The sequence below is a fragment of the Punctularia strigosozonata genome, assembly GCF_000264995.1.
Source record: "Punctularia strigosozonata HHB-11173 SS5 unplaced genomic scaffold PUNSTscaffold_1, whole genome shotgun sequence".
Classification (NCBI taxonomy): domain Eukaryota; kingdom Fungi; phylum Basidiomycota; class Agaricomycetes; order Corticiales; family Punctulariaceae; genus Punctularia; species Punctularia strigosozonata.
In genome coordinates this window covers 1,171,755-1,186,794 of record NW_006767433.1, presented here as the reverse complement: position 1 = coordinate 1,186,794, position 15,040 = coordinate 1,171,755, and the positions used below count along the sequence as shown (strand labels likewise).

Sequence of the window (15,040 nt, the reverse complement as noted above, 5' to 3'; positions counted from 1 at the left end):
ACCATTCCTGTAGGTGGCTATGACGCGGCGCATGCCTCGAGCGAACCGGCCCATCCGATTGCCGGCAAAGCGGCTCCCGAGAGGCTTTCCGCCGCCCATGCCTCGTCCGGCTCTGAAGGCCCTCGGCCCGGAGCCCCGCGCCAGAATTCGACGTCGACAGCTAAGGAAGGCCAGGATGTGACATCACTCCCTGCAGTACGACGTTCTGCAGTGTCCCATGCTCGCAAGCGCGAGGAAGACCATATCCCACGCCCACCGAATGCCTTCATTCTCTTCCGCTCGCATTTCATTGCATCCCGGAAAGTCTCGACGGACGTCGAAAACCAGAACAATAAGCTCTCGTGAGTTCTTTCTTACCACGTCTGGATAGTTGCGCACAATAAAACTGAGTTACGTATCCCGATCAGTATGATAATCGGCCATGTCTGGAAAGGCATGTCGGCGGAGGAGAAACGTCCTTTTGAGCGCCTCGCGGATATCGAGAAGGAGAAGCATGCTCAGCTCTATCCTGACTACAAGTACTCCCCTGCCTCGCGGAAGAACACTCCTCGACGAGGAAGCCGCACCACCAAGGCCGAACGGGAGCGATGCAAGCAGATTGGTTCATTCGTACAGCATGGCGTGCATGGTTCCGCCCTCGACAAGATTGTCCAGGAGTCGGGCCCGTGCATCGCATTCTCGGATGACGAGCTCTCGCCATCGCCATCACCCTCGATTCGTTCTTCGTCCATGCCCCATACCCCGGAGCATTCAATGTCTCCCGAGCCAGGGCGATTCGAGCGGGCTTCTTCAGATCATGTCCCGAGCATGTATCCCTCGAATGCGGTTCCCATGGTAAGAGCCTCTTTCTCTCGCGACAATCTATATTGCTGACATTCCCCTTGTAGGATGGCTGCGAACCGTGCATCCCGATCGCCCCGGAATGTTCTACGTCCCCCTGGCTCATGCCGCTGCCCTTCAACCAGATGCGGATTGCAGAAGCGGCCTATGCGAATCCGCCTGCTCCGACTCGGTCATACAACCTACATACCTTCCCGTCCGCACCTTGGGAACCTACAGACGGTTTATCTACGGAACTTGTGTTTGGCGGCTCGGACGGTCACGTTTCCAGCTTTGCAATACCCCCAGCGTCAGGCAGGGTGCTCCCCTTCTATGGGGCTACAGCATCCACTCTCCATCCCTCCGCAGCGGATTCGCAGATGCTGTTCCAGAACGGTATGCCGGCCCTCAATGCAAGCTTCAACAACTACGAATTCTCGGATCACAACGCAGAAATGCTATTCTGAACAGAGGGCATTGCATTTCCTTCACGTTCACACTATCGAGCATCTGAACACGATGCTCAGCTGCTGCTGCTCCAGCATCATTCATCCGGGACGGACTTCATCTCAATACCTACACGATATGTACATCTGTATTACTGATTATGTATATGTATTACTGCGTATCTTGCAGCCTTCACATCGGGACTCACATTGGTTTACTGAGTAGGCGCCCGTGCCGATGAGTCTACTGATGACGCAGGCGCGCTGAGCGCCAAGGATTTATCGCTGCGCGAAAGGCGATGTCACTGGTGTCCTCAATCGTCTGACCATAGTGCCATTCTCCCGCGGTCGCTTGGGCTGCATATCCCCTCTCGTACCTCCGATATCTAGCTTACCCCTTTGCATATCGCCAACATGAAGGGCTTCGCGAAGGCGATCAAGCGGTGCGTCTCGTCGTCGCGTTCATCTATCATGGACTAGAATCTCAGCCGTTGTGACCGCAGGACACCGCATCTGGTCACGACCAAGGTCGGGATGTCGAAGAGCGAGTATCCTCGATCACCGATATCTGTGGTCTCACTAATGCAATGATACTGTGCTTGACTGCTACACCATCTGTGATCACCTCCGGTGTTCGTCTTGACGCTGAGCAGAGTCGTCCGATCCGGAGTTCGAGGAATACCATCGCGCCTTCCAAACTCTCGAGCAGTCTACGGAGAAGCTTCTGAAGGACACGAAGGCTTTCAGCGAGTCGGTAGTCGGTGAGTGACACATGAATCGAAGCGCGCATGCGCGATTAATGTTACCGTGCTTCCCTAGCTCTGTTCACTGCCGGCGTTGGCTTCGCGAACCATTTCAAGACCTTGTTTGAACCCATCTCTGGGGAATACAACCTCATAGGCAAGCACCCCGAGGCTGAACACACGATACGCAATGTCGCACCGTACCAGGTGCGTCAGGCGCCACGTCTCCGCAGCAGTCCCGGGTTACGGCGTGCTGATCGGCGGGATTAGGAAGCGATGGATGAGCTGCAAAGTACCATCGCGCCAGAATTGGAGCTAATAGAGAGCCGTGTCGCTGGTCCCACGAAGGAACTCCAGAGTGTACTCAAGACCATCAGGAAAACCATCACCAAACGCGAACACAAGGTAAAGATGTGTCGCCGTATACGCGTACTCATCCATGTGCTGACTCTTAACAGCTCATAGATTATGATCGATTCAACAACTCCTTGACGAAACTACGCGACAAGAAGGAGAAGTCTCTAAGCGACGAGAAGAACCTGTTCAAGGTCTGTGCTCGGTGGGCAGCGTTTGTTGGGAGCTGCGGCTGATCGCATCCGCACTAGCTCGAGCAAGACTTCGAAGTAGCGACCAATGAATATGACTACATCAATACCGCACTGAAGACGGACCTTCCCCGGTTCATGGTGCTCGCCACCCAGTTCATCGACCCGCTATTCCACTCCTTCTTCTACATGCAGTGAGCACGTCCCCGATATGCTTTCCCCTAGACCCGGACCGATCGTTGCGCAGACTGAACGTATTCTACATGCTGCTGGAGAAGATGCAGCAGTTCGCCGACGGAAAGTTCGATGTAGCGAACGTGCCCGGCTCGCAGATCGCCGCCGACTACGAAGAGAAACGCACGGATGCCTGGCAGCAGATCGAAAACCTCAACATCACCAAGCGGATGATCAGTACATGTCAGTGACTATGCCTGTAGCCTTCTTGCGCGTCCTGAACATCCCCCCCCCTCCTTTTTTTTTCAGCCAAGTTTGTGCAACAGACCCGCGCCCAGGGCGGCTTGTCGGCCGGCTCGTCACTCAACCGTGCTTCGTCGACCGCCTCCGCGTCCACGGTGTCCTCTCGATCTGCTGCGCCTCAGCGCACACCGTCCTCTTCCTACGTTAAAAAGGCACCTCCGCCTCCACCCAGCGCGTCCTTCAATAAAGCCCCCTCGCCCGTGCCTGCCGCCCCGCCGCCCTACACGCCCTCGTCCGCCGGCAATGCAGCGGCCGCGGCCGCAGCCGCAGCCGCTAAGAGGGCACCACCGCCACCGCCCCCGCTCAAGCCAAAGCCGCAGGCGGCGCAGTACGTGGTGGCGCTGTACGACTTTGAAGCGCAGGCCGACGGCGACTTAAGCTTCAAGACTGGAGATAGGATAGAGATTGTCGAAAAGACGGCTAGCGCGGAGGATTGGTGGACGGGGAGACTCAACGGGCAGCAAGGCGTTTTCCCTGGTAGGTTGACCTTTCTGCTCGTTTGTCTGTTTGCATTGCTGATTATCGTGCGCTGAACAGGCAATTACGTCCAGGAGGCCTGAAGGACTGTTAATCGGGTTTGTGTGGCATGACTATCGGGACTGGACAGAAAGCAGATTGTTCGAGCAATGACCCCAGGATCGGGGCGCTTCAGAAGGTCACAACGGGACCGGTTATGTTGTTTATTGGCGATTCAATGCTGCTCGAGGATCATGTATACTTCGATATGAGACGGCGTTCGGCTTCGGTGTGGCCTTAGATAGCAAATCGGATGTATTAATGTGAATGTCATTCAACTCGTCCGTACCACCAGCCAGAGCTTCGTGAAGACAACGGGATGTACGATAATACAGGACAGCTTGGCTCGCCTGTGAACGTCAAGCCAGAGTCAGAAGCGTCGAATATGGGCATGGGACTGAGTACTCACAGCGGATAGCCGCTATACTGAACGCCGGCAGGTCATATTCGGAACGGCTCGTCCACATGCAGCCCGCTCCAGATACCCCTAGCCGCCTCTGTTTGACTTTCCACGATACGTCGCTTGAGAGGTTTTATCTTCGCTCCTGACGAGTCCAACAGGAGCTGAACCTTCTTCCCGACATCGTGGACTTCGCATTTATTCAACGCGATGACCTTGTCACGGCCATTCACTGAAGCCGTTGCTCAGTAGAGGTTATCCTTACAGAAACAGATGGAAACGCACTGTAGAACCCCCTCACTATAGGCTCCTTCATACTCCGTTGCTTCAGCACAATCTCGACGTGCGGGTTCGCCCGCGCGAGGTCCTCTACGCGCGTCTCAAGGAAGGTGCGGGTGTTGTGCGACGAGGGCCATTTGTCGCAGTACTCGAAGACGAGCTTGCGTATCTGCGGTATAAACACAGAGTGGCCGTTGGCCGGCGTAGACTTGAGAGACGCTCGGAAGATGGGAGCAGCCATGGTCCCTCTGAACGAGCTCTTCGCGAAATTCGGGGAAAGGAACAGTGCGAGCTGCGCGGCTCGGCTTCGTCCGAGGACGGTGATATAAGGTAAGTATAGGGTTAGGGCCACGGGGTTGTGTTCTTGCTTTAGTGATGGTACAGGTGTATTACAACGTCTGTCTAGGTATGCTATCATAACAGTATCGACCCGAACGGCGCTCATGAGTCCGGAATCCCCAAAACGGTGATGAATGCGAAGCCGACAAGAAACAGGCACGAACACGAACGCTGCACTACCGAGGCGCACCCTGGTACTGCTGGGCATACATCTGAGCCGGATCGATGAACCCTTGCTGACGAGCCGCGGCGACCTGCATGACTGCGGGTGGGATTTGTCCTTGCGCTTGAGCTTGAGCCAAGGCTTGGGCGTGATTCGCCTGAGCCTGCTGCAACATCATCGCCCGTTGTTGTTGTTGCTGCTGCTGCTGTGCTGCCCACGCTGCTCGCGCTTGAGCTTGTCCGGCCTGTTGGGCCTGGGCCTGGGCTTGTGCCTGAGCCTGGGCTTGGGCATGTTGTGCGTGCGCGTCAACGTGTGGGTTGGCATGAGTGAACGCGCCAGTCATGGCCGGGTTGATAGGGAAGGGTGGTGGGCCGTGGAAGTAGGGGTGTTGAAGGGCCTCATCAGCGGTCATTCGTTTTGCGGGATCAAACTGGAGAAGTCTCTCCAGTAAGTCGATAGCTGCAAATCGGTTATGAGCATGGCACACCCATAGCGGAAGACGAACAAACCTTGAGGCGATGCCTTCGGGAGGATCTGAGTGAAGGGAATCTTAGGGTACTTGGGAAATTGCTTGATTTGCACATCGGGCTGGGCATCAAATATAAAAATTATGAAGTCGAGATGTTCGGCGAGCATACTCACAGTCTGGGAGGCTATCTGACGTAAAGTGCGATCGTCTGGCGTGCCAATGATACGCATGATATGGAGTAACTGATCCTGGTTGTCTCGCCCTCGGAACAGTGGGACACCTGAGATCATCTCGGCGAAGATGCAGCCACAAGACCAGATATCGATGGAGGTGCTGTATGTTCGAGAGCCAAGGAGCACGTCCGGAGCACGATACCACAGCGTCACCACCTGACATATTTTCTGAGCGTTGGCATAACGATATACACGACGATACCTACCTCATTCGAGAACGTGTTGACAGGGACACCGAACGCTCGCGCGAGACCGAAATCGCCGAGCTTCAACTCACCCTTTTTGTTGATCAGCAGATTCTGCGGCTTCAGATCGCGATGCAACACTCGGTTCTCGTGGCAGAACGCGATGCCCCTCAGCAATTGCCACATGAAGCTGCGTACGGTAACGGGATCGAGAGCGCCGCGATCGCCATTCGTGTCCATGTACCGCTTCAGGTCCTGGTCGGCGAACTCGAAGATAAGGACGAGCTTGGTCTCAGTGTGGATGACATCGTGCAAGCGGACGATATTGGGATGTTTGAGCTCCTTCATCAAGGAGATTTCGCGGATGGCGGTGGAAGGGGTGCCTTCTTCCGCATCGAGATGGATCTCTTTCAGCGCCACAATTTCGTTCGTGGTACGTGAGCGACCCTAGGAAACGATGAGGTTGCTTGCGTAGTAAAATAAGACGTCACGTACCTTATACACCGTCGCATACGTTCCCTCTCCTGCGAGCACCAGAGATCGTTAATCTGTGTGCCTCTTCCACTGCGAGCCGGTACTCGCCTAGTTTCTCTAACTAAACGACTTTCAGTAGCGGCACTCCCTATTTGGCATAAGATTGACGAACCTGTACGTAGTTCATCTTCGAAGACTAGCTCGATGGAGTCAAACGATCGGTTTTGGGGGTGAAAGACGGATCTGGGGAGCGCAGGACAGCAGCGGTCTCTTCGTATCGATCTCAATTATATGGTTTCCGCGAAAAGGTGATCCTCGAGTCGAACAATGCAAATAGTACAATATAAGGCGTGGACGCAGGATAGCGGTACAAAGGAGGATGAAGACAAAAGCTGATGCGGCCGGTGCAGTGACTAGGTTGAAGTCTATGGACGTCGGACTCTGAATCCGTCGCGCTTCTCCGATCCAGCTTGGCCAGGCTTGGCCACACCGCTATGACTCTATCAGCAACCATACCGGATAGCACCCATGCCTGAGCTTCCAGGTAGAGGATACGATAGCAACACAAGTAGCACTCTCTCTAAACTTCCGACTCGGAACAGAAGTCGAGAATGCTCGACGCGTCTTGGAGGCCGTCGGCAAGGGCAAGATGATCCAAGCAAGTTCCCGGCAGAGCTTTCCCCGTAGCAATTGGACTGAACGAAGGTTTCATGTAGAGAGTGGACAGCGTGAAAGATGACATCGTATTTTGTGGGACTACCCATGATGAGTTTGTGAGATTCCACCTTCTCCCCTGACCTCGTAAAGTCATAATGATGGCTTCGCAACCTAGGCCAAGGAATTGGAGGGACGAATGATCACCGGCGTCCAGCGGTACGGAAAACTGTTTTACATGGAGCTCGATGGCGAAGGTCGTTTCCCCGTCTTACATTTCGGCATGACAGGCATGATTCAGGTTTCTTCCGTTCACAAGTCCATTCTACGTGAGACATCGCACTCATCTTGTCTTGCAGATACAAGGTCAGGAACCATTCCACTACCAGAGCTCGTCCCGAAAGGTCTCCGCGCAATGGCCACCCAATTTCTTGAAGTTTGTCCTGCATCTCGGTACGCCTGATGGTGAACAGATCGCTGTCCAAGTCGCCTTCTGCGACGCTCGTAGGCTGGGACGTATCCGGCTCGTATCCTCGCCAATGACATCTCCGCCTATCTCAGAGCTTGGTTTCGATCCTATACTCAGCATGCCCGCGTTGTCCGAGTTCTCTTCCAAAGTGCTCAGGCGTTCTTGTCCGATCAAGGCGCTCCTGCTAGACCAAGGCTTTAGTGCAGGCGTAGGCAACTGGGTTGCGGACGAAATTCTGTACCATTCTAGGATACATCCAGAACAGCGTTGTCATACTCTCAGTGAACTCCAGCTCGAACGGCTTCATACGCACACGAGACAAGTTTGCCGAGTAGCTGTCGACGCGGATGCAGACCATACCAAATTTCCAGCAGATTGGCTGTTTATCCATCGTTGGGTCTGTCGAATTATTGTCATATCACATATCCTGCTGATGTTGAAGCAGGGGAAGGGCAAGAAAACGGGCGCGAAGTCGAGTCTGAAACTAGTACGCGCTGTGCATAGCTCTCGCACTATTCTCGTTAAACCACTTGTAGCCTTCTGGAGATCCCGCAACCATCAAGTGGGTGACTGTCGGAGGGCGCACTTCGGCTTACGTGGCGGAGCTCCAACAACTTCCTTGTGAATTGGATAATATCGAGGTGTGATACGTCGACTGTTCTGAGGTGCACTTTCTCATCAGAATATTGCTTCAAGGATAATCAAGGCGAGAGCGATCTGACACCATTGTCTGAGGATGAGCTCTTTTCCGTCACTAGTACATGGAAGCCGCGAAAGGTTGTCTCTCATCATACATACACGCTGTTAGCATGCTAACGTCTAGAATCGTTAAGCAGTCTCGAAAACGAAATCCGGAGGATTCAACACAAAGAACAGCACGCAAACGATGAAACAAAGCGTGATATCGTGAAGAGGATCGATGTATTCCTAAACGACACGAATCGGAAGCTGCTTCAAGTGAAACATTCCCCATTCTCCCATCCGACAAAGTTTTTGACAGCGCCGCAGGTTCCTGTCTGTCCTGCTTTCGACACGCAGTAGTAATACTTTCCACTTTTGTTCTTGCAATTGTGAGCGGAAAGAAATCCCTTCGACTTTGCCGGATCGCATCTGCGAGAAGGTATAAGTTTGTATCATCGATCCTTGAACGAAACGGAATAAAACTCAGTGAACTGACTTTCCAACAGCCGTTGTCAACTTTTCTCCGTGATTCTTGCAGCTCCCACCCGCTTTCAGATACTCTTCCAGCTGTAGTGTTAAAGTGAGGAATAAGGAACTAGTCCTCAGTCGCACTAGTGTCGCAACCCGCACCTCCCCGGCGTCAGCTTGAAGAGGTTTCATCTGGTGCGCGATATGGATGTCCCCCAAACCTCCCGAAACGTGTGAACTGGCGGAAGACACTGACAAGAAGGCTTGAAGAATGACCGCAACGCTGAAAATCCAAGGCAAGAAATTCATGGCGCTAGGGCAAGCCTCAAGGGTATGAACTCAACAACTGCCGAATTATCAGTGTATATATGCAGCACTAGGTTTCACGTTCCCCGGCGTTGCTCTCACGAGTGTCCTGATCATCTTATCAGAACGCGCAGCGTGAATGAGAGACAGCACATTCAAGCTATGCGGCTCAGATTTAGCAGGCCGACGATGTTCGGCCTGCTCGATTCGGTGTTGCTCGACTCGCCTCTGGCCGGCGCATGCAAGAGACCGACTGTTCGTTTCACATGTCACGGAACTACGGTATTCAGCATGGTGGGTTCCCGCAACTCAGTAGTGGACTCCATGCCATAATAAAGTTTTCCGCGCTCGTGAACCTATTTGTTGCGAACGGCAAGGCTTGTCATGGTACCTCCGTCTCTCCCATGGTCTATGCGACGTTGACGAACTCTGATATGTGTGTGTCAAATACGAAGGCGAACGGTGGGAGGAACTCAAAGACCGATGCTTCTTTAGCTTTGACACAAACTTGGCCCAACGAGCGCATGTCTTATAACATTGGTGCCGTATAGCAGTCCGCAGGTATACTGCGACAGGCATCACATCCTCAAAGGTAAGGTCTACGTTAGGGAGCAAATGTGTTTGACTCCAACCCTTCGCCATAGAACGCGATGACCGACTCCAAACCGTGGCCTTGCACCGTAGCGCGGTCGACCGGCACACAGAGCAAAGACCTTCTGTACTCGCTCCTTGCCACTGCAGATTTCGACGAGATATCCAGTGCGGACGATTTCAACGCCGTGAAAGAATATATCAGCGGTCGTGGGGCCATAAACCAGCTTGGCCTCACGACAGTCGGTCTAACATTTTGGGTGTATCCAACGGGATTGCATGGCCCGTATCACATCACAGACGAGGGGAATGTCGAGGAGCACGGCCTGTTACTCACCGTTGAAAGCGGAGTGGCTGTAGGGGATATCGTTGAGCATGCGAGGGCTGGCCTTAAGGAAACGCTTGTGCACGAGCATATCGGTAGCGCGGCTGCCTGACCTAGATCATCGAAGGGTTACGCGATATACTTACGAAATCTCAAAGAGGCCATCCAAGTTGGTTTTGATTACATTTGTGGTGTATGTGTTAGAGCTGCAGTAGTTAGCTCACAAGTTTTGGGAATGCTTTTGGCGTGCCCGGCATCCCAGTTTGACGACAGCATAGATATTGAGGAAGCGTATGAGCCCTTGGCAATGATATCTTGAATGATGGGAACAGAGGCTTTGAGAACGTTGGGAGGTCATATGAGACTGCAGATCTATACGCCCACAGCAAGGAAGCGCTGTACTTGACTTGACGGGGCTCATCCCCCTGGGGCAAGGAATGCGCTGGACCGGACGCGGGTCGATCTGTGAACACCGAACAATATGGCATGACTTCTTGTAGGGAGTCGCTCACGGAAATAACAACATCGGCTCAATCGATGGACCGATGATTGAAGTGTGTGCGGGGGGTAGGTTTGAGCCGAAATCCTAATTGGTAAGTGACAATTGCCGGGTCACCTTCGCACATTTCTTGTATGCATATATATATCAGCAGGGACCACGTACATATAAGCGTAGTGCGCTCCCACATTCTCCTCGCTGGTTCTACGATGTTCTTCAAATCTGCCGCCCCTCTTCTCTTCCTGGCAATGGTTGTCAGTGTCGCTGCGGACGACCATGGTTGCGTATGGCAAGGTTCTGATTGTCTTGTATTTCGAAATCGACGTACTCGTTGAATGTGAACCCGAAGGTACCGCCCCTGCTTGCGCCGGGGAATGCACGTCTCCCAAGCCGCAGAAGCTCACGGTGGGCGGAGGTGGTTGCGACAACGGTTTGTTTCGTTTGGTATATATGCGATATACACTTCAATCTTCCGTTATAAACGTAGGCAACACCTGTGTGACTGGTAAAAAGGCTCTGTGCTGTCCTGACTCATTCAGGCCTAGGAACTGTAAGTTGGGTCGTTCGTAGGGGGTGCAGGTTGAAACTTACCATTTGACACGGCGAAGGTGAATGGTACGGAACAGGTGACTGACAACCATGCTCACGGTTTTCTATTGACCAATCTTTCTATCTGAAAAGCACCATTCTGCTCGGGAGAATGTCCTCCTGGTAAATACCAGTTGAGCGTGAGTGACGGTAATGGGGACGGCAACTGGTGCACCACAGGATGCAAGCTGTACTGCTGCGACTCTCAATCAAGCTCCGGTGAGTCCAAGACATAAATGAACAAAAAGCTTCGCAGCTGAGTTAAGACCTTTCCAGCTTCAGTCGAAGCAATCGCTGCCAGTAATGCTTCCTTCCCTCCATTTTCTGCATCGCCTGTCTGACGCCGTCAACAGCAGCGTCTGTTATCAACGAGGATACGCTGTATCCGGCTGTGCCGACAGCCAAAGCCGGGCAGCTCGTCGTGGGGTCCTCGTATGGAGAGCTTTGATTGACTCATCCTACGGGATGTGGACTCTGCGACTTCTTGAACGCGTTGTATAACCGGTTTTATGTGATTCGCGGCCGTGTTGTCATCGTACAGCCCGTAGTATGAGCTGCAGATATATTGCAATTCCCGGACTCGTCTTAAAGGGGGGGGACAGAGAATGCGCATATCGCCGTCGAGGCAATAGAAGCTGTAAGTAGATGGGCAAACAACACACGGGTTTTAGTTTAGTGGAGAGTCTGGAGACTGTCAAGGTCCGGGCGCACCGGACTGCTTCGGATCCGAATCCTTGCCGAGTCCACGTGCGCGAAAGTTGAACTCGACGCGCCGTCACCGTTCCACGTTCAACACGCTATAGTAGTCGCTCGGGCATGGCATTGGAAACAGCTAAAGAGATACTCAATGACCCTTGGACGCCGGTAGCCCTTGGGCTGTCGTTCACGCTTCCTATCGTGCTCTCTGTACCCCGATGGATTCGGCGCATGCAACGCGCCACCAAGCTTCCTGCGGCATACGAACGCGTTCTCATCATTGGCGCCTCCAGTGGGATTGGCCGTTCCATCGCCCATATCTACGCGTCTCGAGGGGCTCGCGTATGTGTAGTTGCGAGACGTGAACCGGACTTGCAGAATGTCATGGAAGAATGTCGCGCGCTTTCCTCCAGAGGTGGTCATAGCGAATTCCAAGCCGGCGGGAGGAGAATTATTGGGGTCACCGCCGATTTCACGAATGTGGAGGATATGGTACGAGTGAGGACGGAATTGGAGACAGGTACGTGATGCGTCAAGGTCCCGTCGTTATGTGGGCCCTGTCTCACCGAAGAGTGCCCAGAATGGCGTGGCCTCGACACACTGCTTGTATGCGCGGGCGTGAGCGCGTTACAGCCTTTGCTACACGTTGCTGGTGTACACTCAATCGGCCTTCGCGCTTTCGACCCCCCTCAAGCAACGGTTGAAGGCATCCAAGGAACCGTGGATGTCGCGAACGCCGCCATCGCAGGCAACTTCACTGGCCCTCTTGTCTCCGCAGTATCTCTGGTGCATAATCTCAAGCACCCTAGCTGATCATCTTTGCTGAGTATCCTAAACAGATCCCTCTGCTCACGACCACGTCTCCCTCACCTTCGATACTGCTGCTGTCTTCTCTCGGAGCCGTCGTAGCACCGCCGACGCGAAGCTTGTACGGATCAACAAAGGCCGCATCGCTCATGCTCTATCGGTCACTCTCGATAGAGCACCCAGATATCGCTTTCAGCTTCGTATTGCCGGCAACTGTCGAGGGGGACTTCCGTGCATCCGCCGTAGATGGAGGAAGCATTCGAGAATCTGACCCGAACAAGAACGGGCTGAAACGAGAGGTCAGCAAACAGTCTTCATCCCTTAGAGCCACCCTCACTCCTGCATGATTAGTATGTTGCCAAGTCATGCGTCCGCGCTCTTGACGAAAGCAGTGGTATCGTCTTTCTACCCTCCGTCTACAAGTGGGCTCAGCTTCTCTACTGGTTCTTCCCGTCGGTCGTCAACCATCGGGCTCGAGTCAAATACAACTACCCGCCGATTGAGGCGCCGAAATCCGCGAGCGAGTAACCCCCCGAAGGGCGATACGTGACGTTACACACGACTGGGATATTCCGCATGATGACGATGGCTGAAGCACGCATACTCAACGAGTAGTATCCCATTTCATATCCTCCATTTCACCCATTTGTTGGTTCTCGGATATTTGAACATGTTATGTAGATGCTAGCCATTATCCCCTTTGCTAGCCCTGGATGAAGCAGGATCGGCGAATTCCGACTCCCCCGAAGGAGGGAGTTGGTTTTTGCGCATGGGCCTCGTCACAGTGACAGAAATGTGATCCAGCCAAAACGTTACAAAAGCGTGATAAAGCGTGATAATCCGCGAATATCGGACGGACGAGCGCTAGTTTTAGATGGGACGCAGCAGCGTGACACTGTAGGTGTGAGAACGCTTACATGATGTACTGGTATCACTCTGTACGTGTGATGTATCAGTTGGCCGAGCCGCCGAAGTCTGTTTTGGTCTTATCGGTATCATTTACATAATTGTAGTGTCTACTGCGCTTTGATTTCTCTGCGTAATGACACTTTCCGTGTCTGGACGGAAATTTGAGCGCTTGTTCGATAAGATAAGATAAACCATGGCAACGGCCGATATGTCCGCGGATGTAAACCCTCTATCGACCGTGGCAAGTAACTTGTGTTCAGACGGATCATCCCACGGTCAGAGATGGTCAATTCGTGAGTGCCCATGTGTATGTCATGGCTTCCTGCTGTGTCCTTGCAATTATCGTACAACACCTGTATTGTATGCACACTGATTTCGATATACTCGAGCAAACTGCAAGGGGAGGCGGAATGCGGCGCTTGGCGCCACTTACTCACGTATGTATTTGCAACCCTAACCCTACATGAGTAAGGTGGCTCCAAGCGCCGCACCCCTACGTCAAGTCCGCAGAATGGTTGGCCCAAATCAATCCTGACGAGCTTGCGCTTGACAACTCCTGTGGACATCTAGTGTGCAGCGCTTTCAGGTTCAGATTTGCTCGATGCTTAGTGCTCAGGAGGAGCTTTCCTGATCAGTTCCTTCCGCCGATGTGAGTCCAGAAACTCGACGATCACATCCGCCGGTTCCTTGCTTGTATGAACGCATCACCCCACGGATGCGGGCGTTCCCGATGCTGACGTTCCACGTTTGTAGTGTTCCGCTGGATCTGCACTGGTCATCGATCTTGTTGACTGTGTTCTGCCAGGCACACCGTCGGACAGTGCTGATCGGCGGCGTTACTTTACGAACTTCGGAGACCGACGACTGCCTAGTTCGAACAGGAAAAACGCCCACTGCACGCGGCGTCAGGAGCTTGAACGCTTGGAAGTCCCGCTCTCTCGCTCCATGTGGTCCAGATTGGACAGCTTGAGGAACGCTACCTCTGGGCAAATCTCGTTTACAGCAAGCAGCGTCATGGGAGACGAGGACCTATAAAGAGCTCATCCTTCTGTTTACAAATTTCAGTCAACCAGCCTTCACCTCCAGCCCCCTCAGCGACCACCCCACGACACCACTTCACGATCACAATGAAGTCGGCATTTGCTCTTTCCATGTTCCTCGCCATCGTGGCTTCCGTCTCGGCTGGCGCTGTCGGCACCCCCACCAACGCTGAGCTTCTCAAGCGCGGCCTGCCGCCCCGTGCTCCTCGCAAGCTTTACGCCCCTACCCGTGTCTCTGGTACGTAATGAGTCGGGTGAAGACTGCGGATGTCGCTGACGGTCGTTTGTGCAGCTGCCAAGAGGCAATCTCCCTCGGGCGTCGTGACGGCCACGGCCGACACATGCACCACTGGTCAACTTCTTTGCTGCGACGAGCTTACTCCTGTTGGTCACGGTTTTCCCGCGGATCGACGCCTGTATTGATCCTTCTACAGGCTGATAGCACTGATGCTACCAATGCTCTCGCATCCATCGATGTCACTTTGACCTCTTCCCAAGATGTCGGCCTCGGATGCACCGCGCTCACCACCGACGGCACTTGTGATAACACTCCCGCGTGCTGTGACGGTACACTCGTACGTGAACCCCTCGAACTACGCAAACTAAGATTGACATTGTTCACAGAACGGAGTCGTTTCCATCAGTTGCACCGCTGTCACACTCGGCACCGGCGGTTCAGAATAGATCTTACTTCCCTCCATCATATTGTACAGGTTCACATTTCATTCAAATTCACGATGATACGCCTTTTCCCTCGATATTTGTAACAGTAGCATCCACGTCCTTCATGTAATAAGTTGCAGTTCTCAATGCTCCTTTCCTAAACAATGCACGCAGAACCATCCATCACTCGTGCCCGTGACCAATGACGAAGAAACATTACAATGCATTGTCGTTTACGAGAAGACATTGTATAAAC

General features: G+C 53.3%; 8 protein-coding genes across 8 annotated transcripts; 6 read left to right on the top strand and 2 right to left on the bottom strand.

The window, feature by feature from the left end:
* Nucleotides 1-243: 243 nt before the first annotated feature.
* On the top strand, nt 244-873 carry PUNSTDRAFT_58938 (uncharacterized protein; the record flags this gene model as incomplete). The annotated part of the gene is made up of 2 exons (XM_007378329.1): nt 244-341; nt 408-873. Coding segments are annotated over 2 exons (564 nt in total), but the record flags the coding sequence as incomplete, so codon positions are not given.
* A 711-nt stretch (nt 874-1,584) lies between these two features.
* On the top strand, nt 1,585-3,827 carry PUNSTDRAFT_48437 (BAR-domain-containing protein). The gene is made up of 10 exons (XM_007378328.1): nt 1,585-1,708; nt 1,769-1,809; nt 1,919-2,026; nt 2,085-2,215; nt 2,279-2,413; nt 2,467-2,556; nt 2,614-2,747; nt 2,801-2,970; nt 3,037-3,507; nt 3,568-3,827. Exons 1-10 carry the CDS (start codon nt 1,680-1,682, stop codon nt 3,588-3,590), a joined length of 1,332 nt encoding a protein of 443 aa, XP_007378390.1. The 5' UTR covers nt 1,585-1,679; the 3' UTR covers nt 3,591-3,827.
* Nucleotides 3,798-4,505, bottom strand: PUNSTDRAFT_94542 (uncharacterized protein). The gene is made up of 3 exons (XM_007378327.1): nt 4,232-4,505; nt 3,956-4,178; nt 3,798-3,896 (listed from the first exon to the last, which is right to left on the bottom strand). The coding sequence occupies exons 1-2, from the start codon at nt 4,464-4,466 to the stop codon at nt 3,988-3,990; spliced, it is 426 nt and encodes a 141-aa protein (XP_007378389.1). The 5' UTR covers nt 4,467-4,505; the 3' UTR covers nt 3,798-3,896; nt 3,956-3,987.
* A 60-nt stretch (nt 4,506-4,565) lies between these two features.
* Nucleotides 4,566-6,478, bottom strand: PUNSTDRAFT_94541 (Pkinase-domain-containing protein). The gene is made up of 7 exons (XM_007378326.1): nt 6,261-6,478; nt 6,197-6,209; nt 6,110-6,138; nt 5,636-6,061; nt 5,370-5,585; nt 5,237-5,315; nt 4,566-5,186 (listed from the first exon to the last, which is right to left on the bottom strand). The coding sequence occupies exons 1-7, from the start codon at nt 6,273-6,275 to the stop codon at nt 4,741-4,743; spliced, it is 1,224 nt and encodes a 407-aa protein (XP_007378388.1). The 5' UTR covers nt 6,276-6,478; the 3' UTR covers nt 4,566-4,740.
* A 126-nt stretch (nt 6,479-6,604) lies between these two features.
* PUNSTDRAFT_94537 (AtMMH-1) lies at nt 6,605-8,375 on the top strand. Its single transcript, XM_007378325.1, has 9 exons — nt 6,605-6,632; nt 6,691-6,746; nt 6,805-6,861; nt 6,921-7,043; nt 7,102-7,608; nt 7,657-7,698; nt 7,748-7,852; nt 7,908-7,988; nt 8,048-8,375. Exons 1-9 carry the CDS (start codon nt 6,617-6,619, stop codon nt 8,099-8,101), a joined length of 1,041 nt encoding a protein of 346 aa, XP_007378387.1. The 5' UTR covers nt 6,605-6,616; the 3' UTR covers nt 8,102-8,375.
* Nucleotides 8,376-9,316: 941 nt separating this feature from the next.
* PUNSTDRAFT_129151 (uncharacterized protein) lies at nt 9,317-9,694 on the top strand (the record flags this gene model as incomplete). The annotated part of the gene is made up of 1 exon (XM_007378324.1): nt 9,317-9,694. One exon carries the CDS (start codon nt 9,317-9,319, stop codon nt 9,692-9,694), a length of 378 nt encoding a protein of 125 aa, XP_007378386.1.
* Nucleotides 9,695-11,550: 1,856 nt separating this feature from the next.
* PUNSTDRAFT_117233 (NAD(P)-binding protein) lies at nt 11,551-12,865 on the top strand. The gene is made up of 4 exons (XM_007378323.1): nt 11,551-11,885; nt 11,946-12,151; nt 12,205-12,471; nt 12,524-12,865. The coding sequence occupies exons 1-4, from the start codon at nt 11,597-11,599 to the stop codon at nt 12,698-12,700; spliced, it is 939 nt and encodes a 312-aa protein (XP_007378385.1). The 5' UTR covers nt 11,551-11,596; the 3' UTR covers nt 12,701-12,865.
* Nucleotides 12,866-14,186: 1,321 nt separating this feature from the next.
* Nucleotides 14,187-14,969, top strand: PUNSTDRAFT_140000 (uncharacterized protein). The gene is made up of 4 exons (XM_007378322.1): nt 14,187-14,359; nt 14,414-14,505; nt 14,556-14,696; nt 14,746-14,969. Exons 1-4 carry the CDS (start codon nt 14,209-14,211, stop codon nt 14,803-14,805), a joined length of 444 nt encoding a protein of 147 aa, XP_007378384.1. The 5' UTR covers nt 14,187-14,208; the 3' UTR covers nt 14,806-14,969.
* Nucleotides 14,970-15,040: the final 71 nt, after the last annotated feature.

Excerpts from the sequence above, each read along its gene's own strand:
- PUNSTDRAFT_94537 (XM_007378325.1), top strand. Across the intron at positions 7,609-7,656 it reads GGCTGTTTATCCATCGTTGG|GGGAAGGGCAAGAAAACGGG; the intron begins GTCTGTCGAATT and ends ATGTTGAAGCAG. Across the intron at positions 7,699-7,747 it reads CGAAGTCGAGTCTGAAACTA|CCTTCTGGAGATCCCGCAAC; the intron begins GTACGCGCTGTG and ends AACCACTTGTAG.
- PUNSTDRAFT_94541 (XM_007378326.1), bottom strand. Across the intron at positions 5,586-5,635 it reads TCAACACGTTCTCGAATGAG|GTGGTGACGCTGTGGTATCG; the intron begins GTAGGTATCGTC and ends AAAATATGTCAG. Across the intron at positions 5,187-5,236 it reads CCCGAAGGCATCGCCTCAAG|CTATCGACTTACTGGAGAGA; the intron begins GTTTGTTCGTCT and ends ACCGATTTGCAG.
- PUNSTDRAFT_117233 (XM_007378323.1), top strand. The coding sequence starts at position 11,597 with ATGCAACGCGCCACCAAGCTTCCTGCGGCATACGAACGCGTTCTCATC. Across the intron at positions 11,886-11,945 it reads GAGGACGGAATTGGAGACAG|AATGGCGTGGCCTCGACACA; the intron begins GTACGTGATGCG and ends AAGAGTGCCCAG. Across the intron at positions 12,152-12,204 it reads TTGTCTCCGCAGTATCTCTG|ATCCCTCTGCTCACGACCAC; the intron begins GTGCATAATCTC and ends TATCCTAAACAG.
- PUNSTDRAFT_140000 (XM_007378322.1), top strand. The coding sequence starts at position 14,209 with ATGAAGTCGGCATTTGCTCTTTCCATGTTCCTCGCCATCGTGGCTTCC. Across the intron at positions 14,506-14,555 it reads GCTGCGACGAGCTTACTCCT|GCTGATAGCACTGATGCTAC; the intron begins GTTGGTCACGGT and ends ATCCTTCTACAG. Across the intron at positions 14,697-14,745 it reads CGTGCTGTGACGGTACACTC|AACGGAGTCGTTTCCATCAG; the intron begins GTACGTGAACCC and ends CATTGTTCACAG.
- PUNSTDRAFT_48437 (XM_007378328.1), top strand. The coding sequence starts at position 1,680 with ATGAAGGGCTTCGCGAAGGCGATCAAGCG. Across the intron at positions 1,709-1,768 it reads TTCGCGAAGGCGATCAAGCG|GACACCGCATCTGGTCACGA; the intron begins GTGCGTCTCGTC and ends TTGTGACCGCAG. Across the intron at positions 2,748-2,800 it reads CACTCCTTCTTCTACATGCA|ACTGAACGTATTCTACATGC; the intron begins GTGAGCACGTCC and ends ATCGTTGCGCAG.
- PUNSTDRAFT_94542 (XM_007378327.1), bottom strand. The coding sequence starts at position 4,466 with ATGGCTGCTCCCATCTTCCGAGCGTCTCTCAAGTCTACGCCGGCCAAC. Across the intron at positions 4,179-4,231 it reads TATAGTGAGGGGGTTCTACA|TGAATGGCCGTGACAAGGTC; the intron begins GTGCGTTTCCAT and ends CAACGGCTTCAG.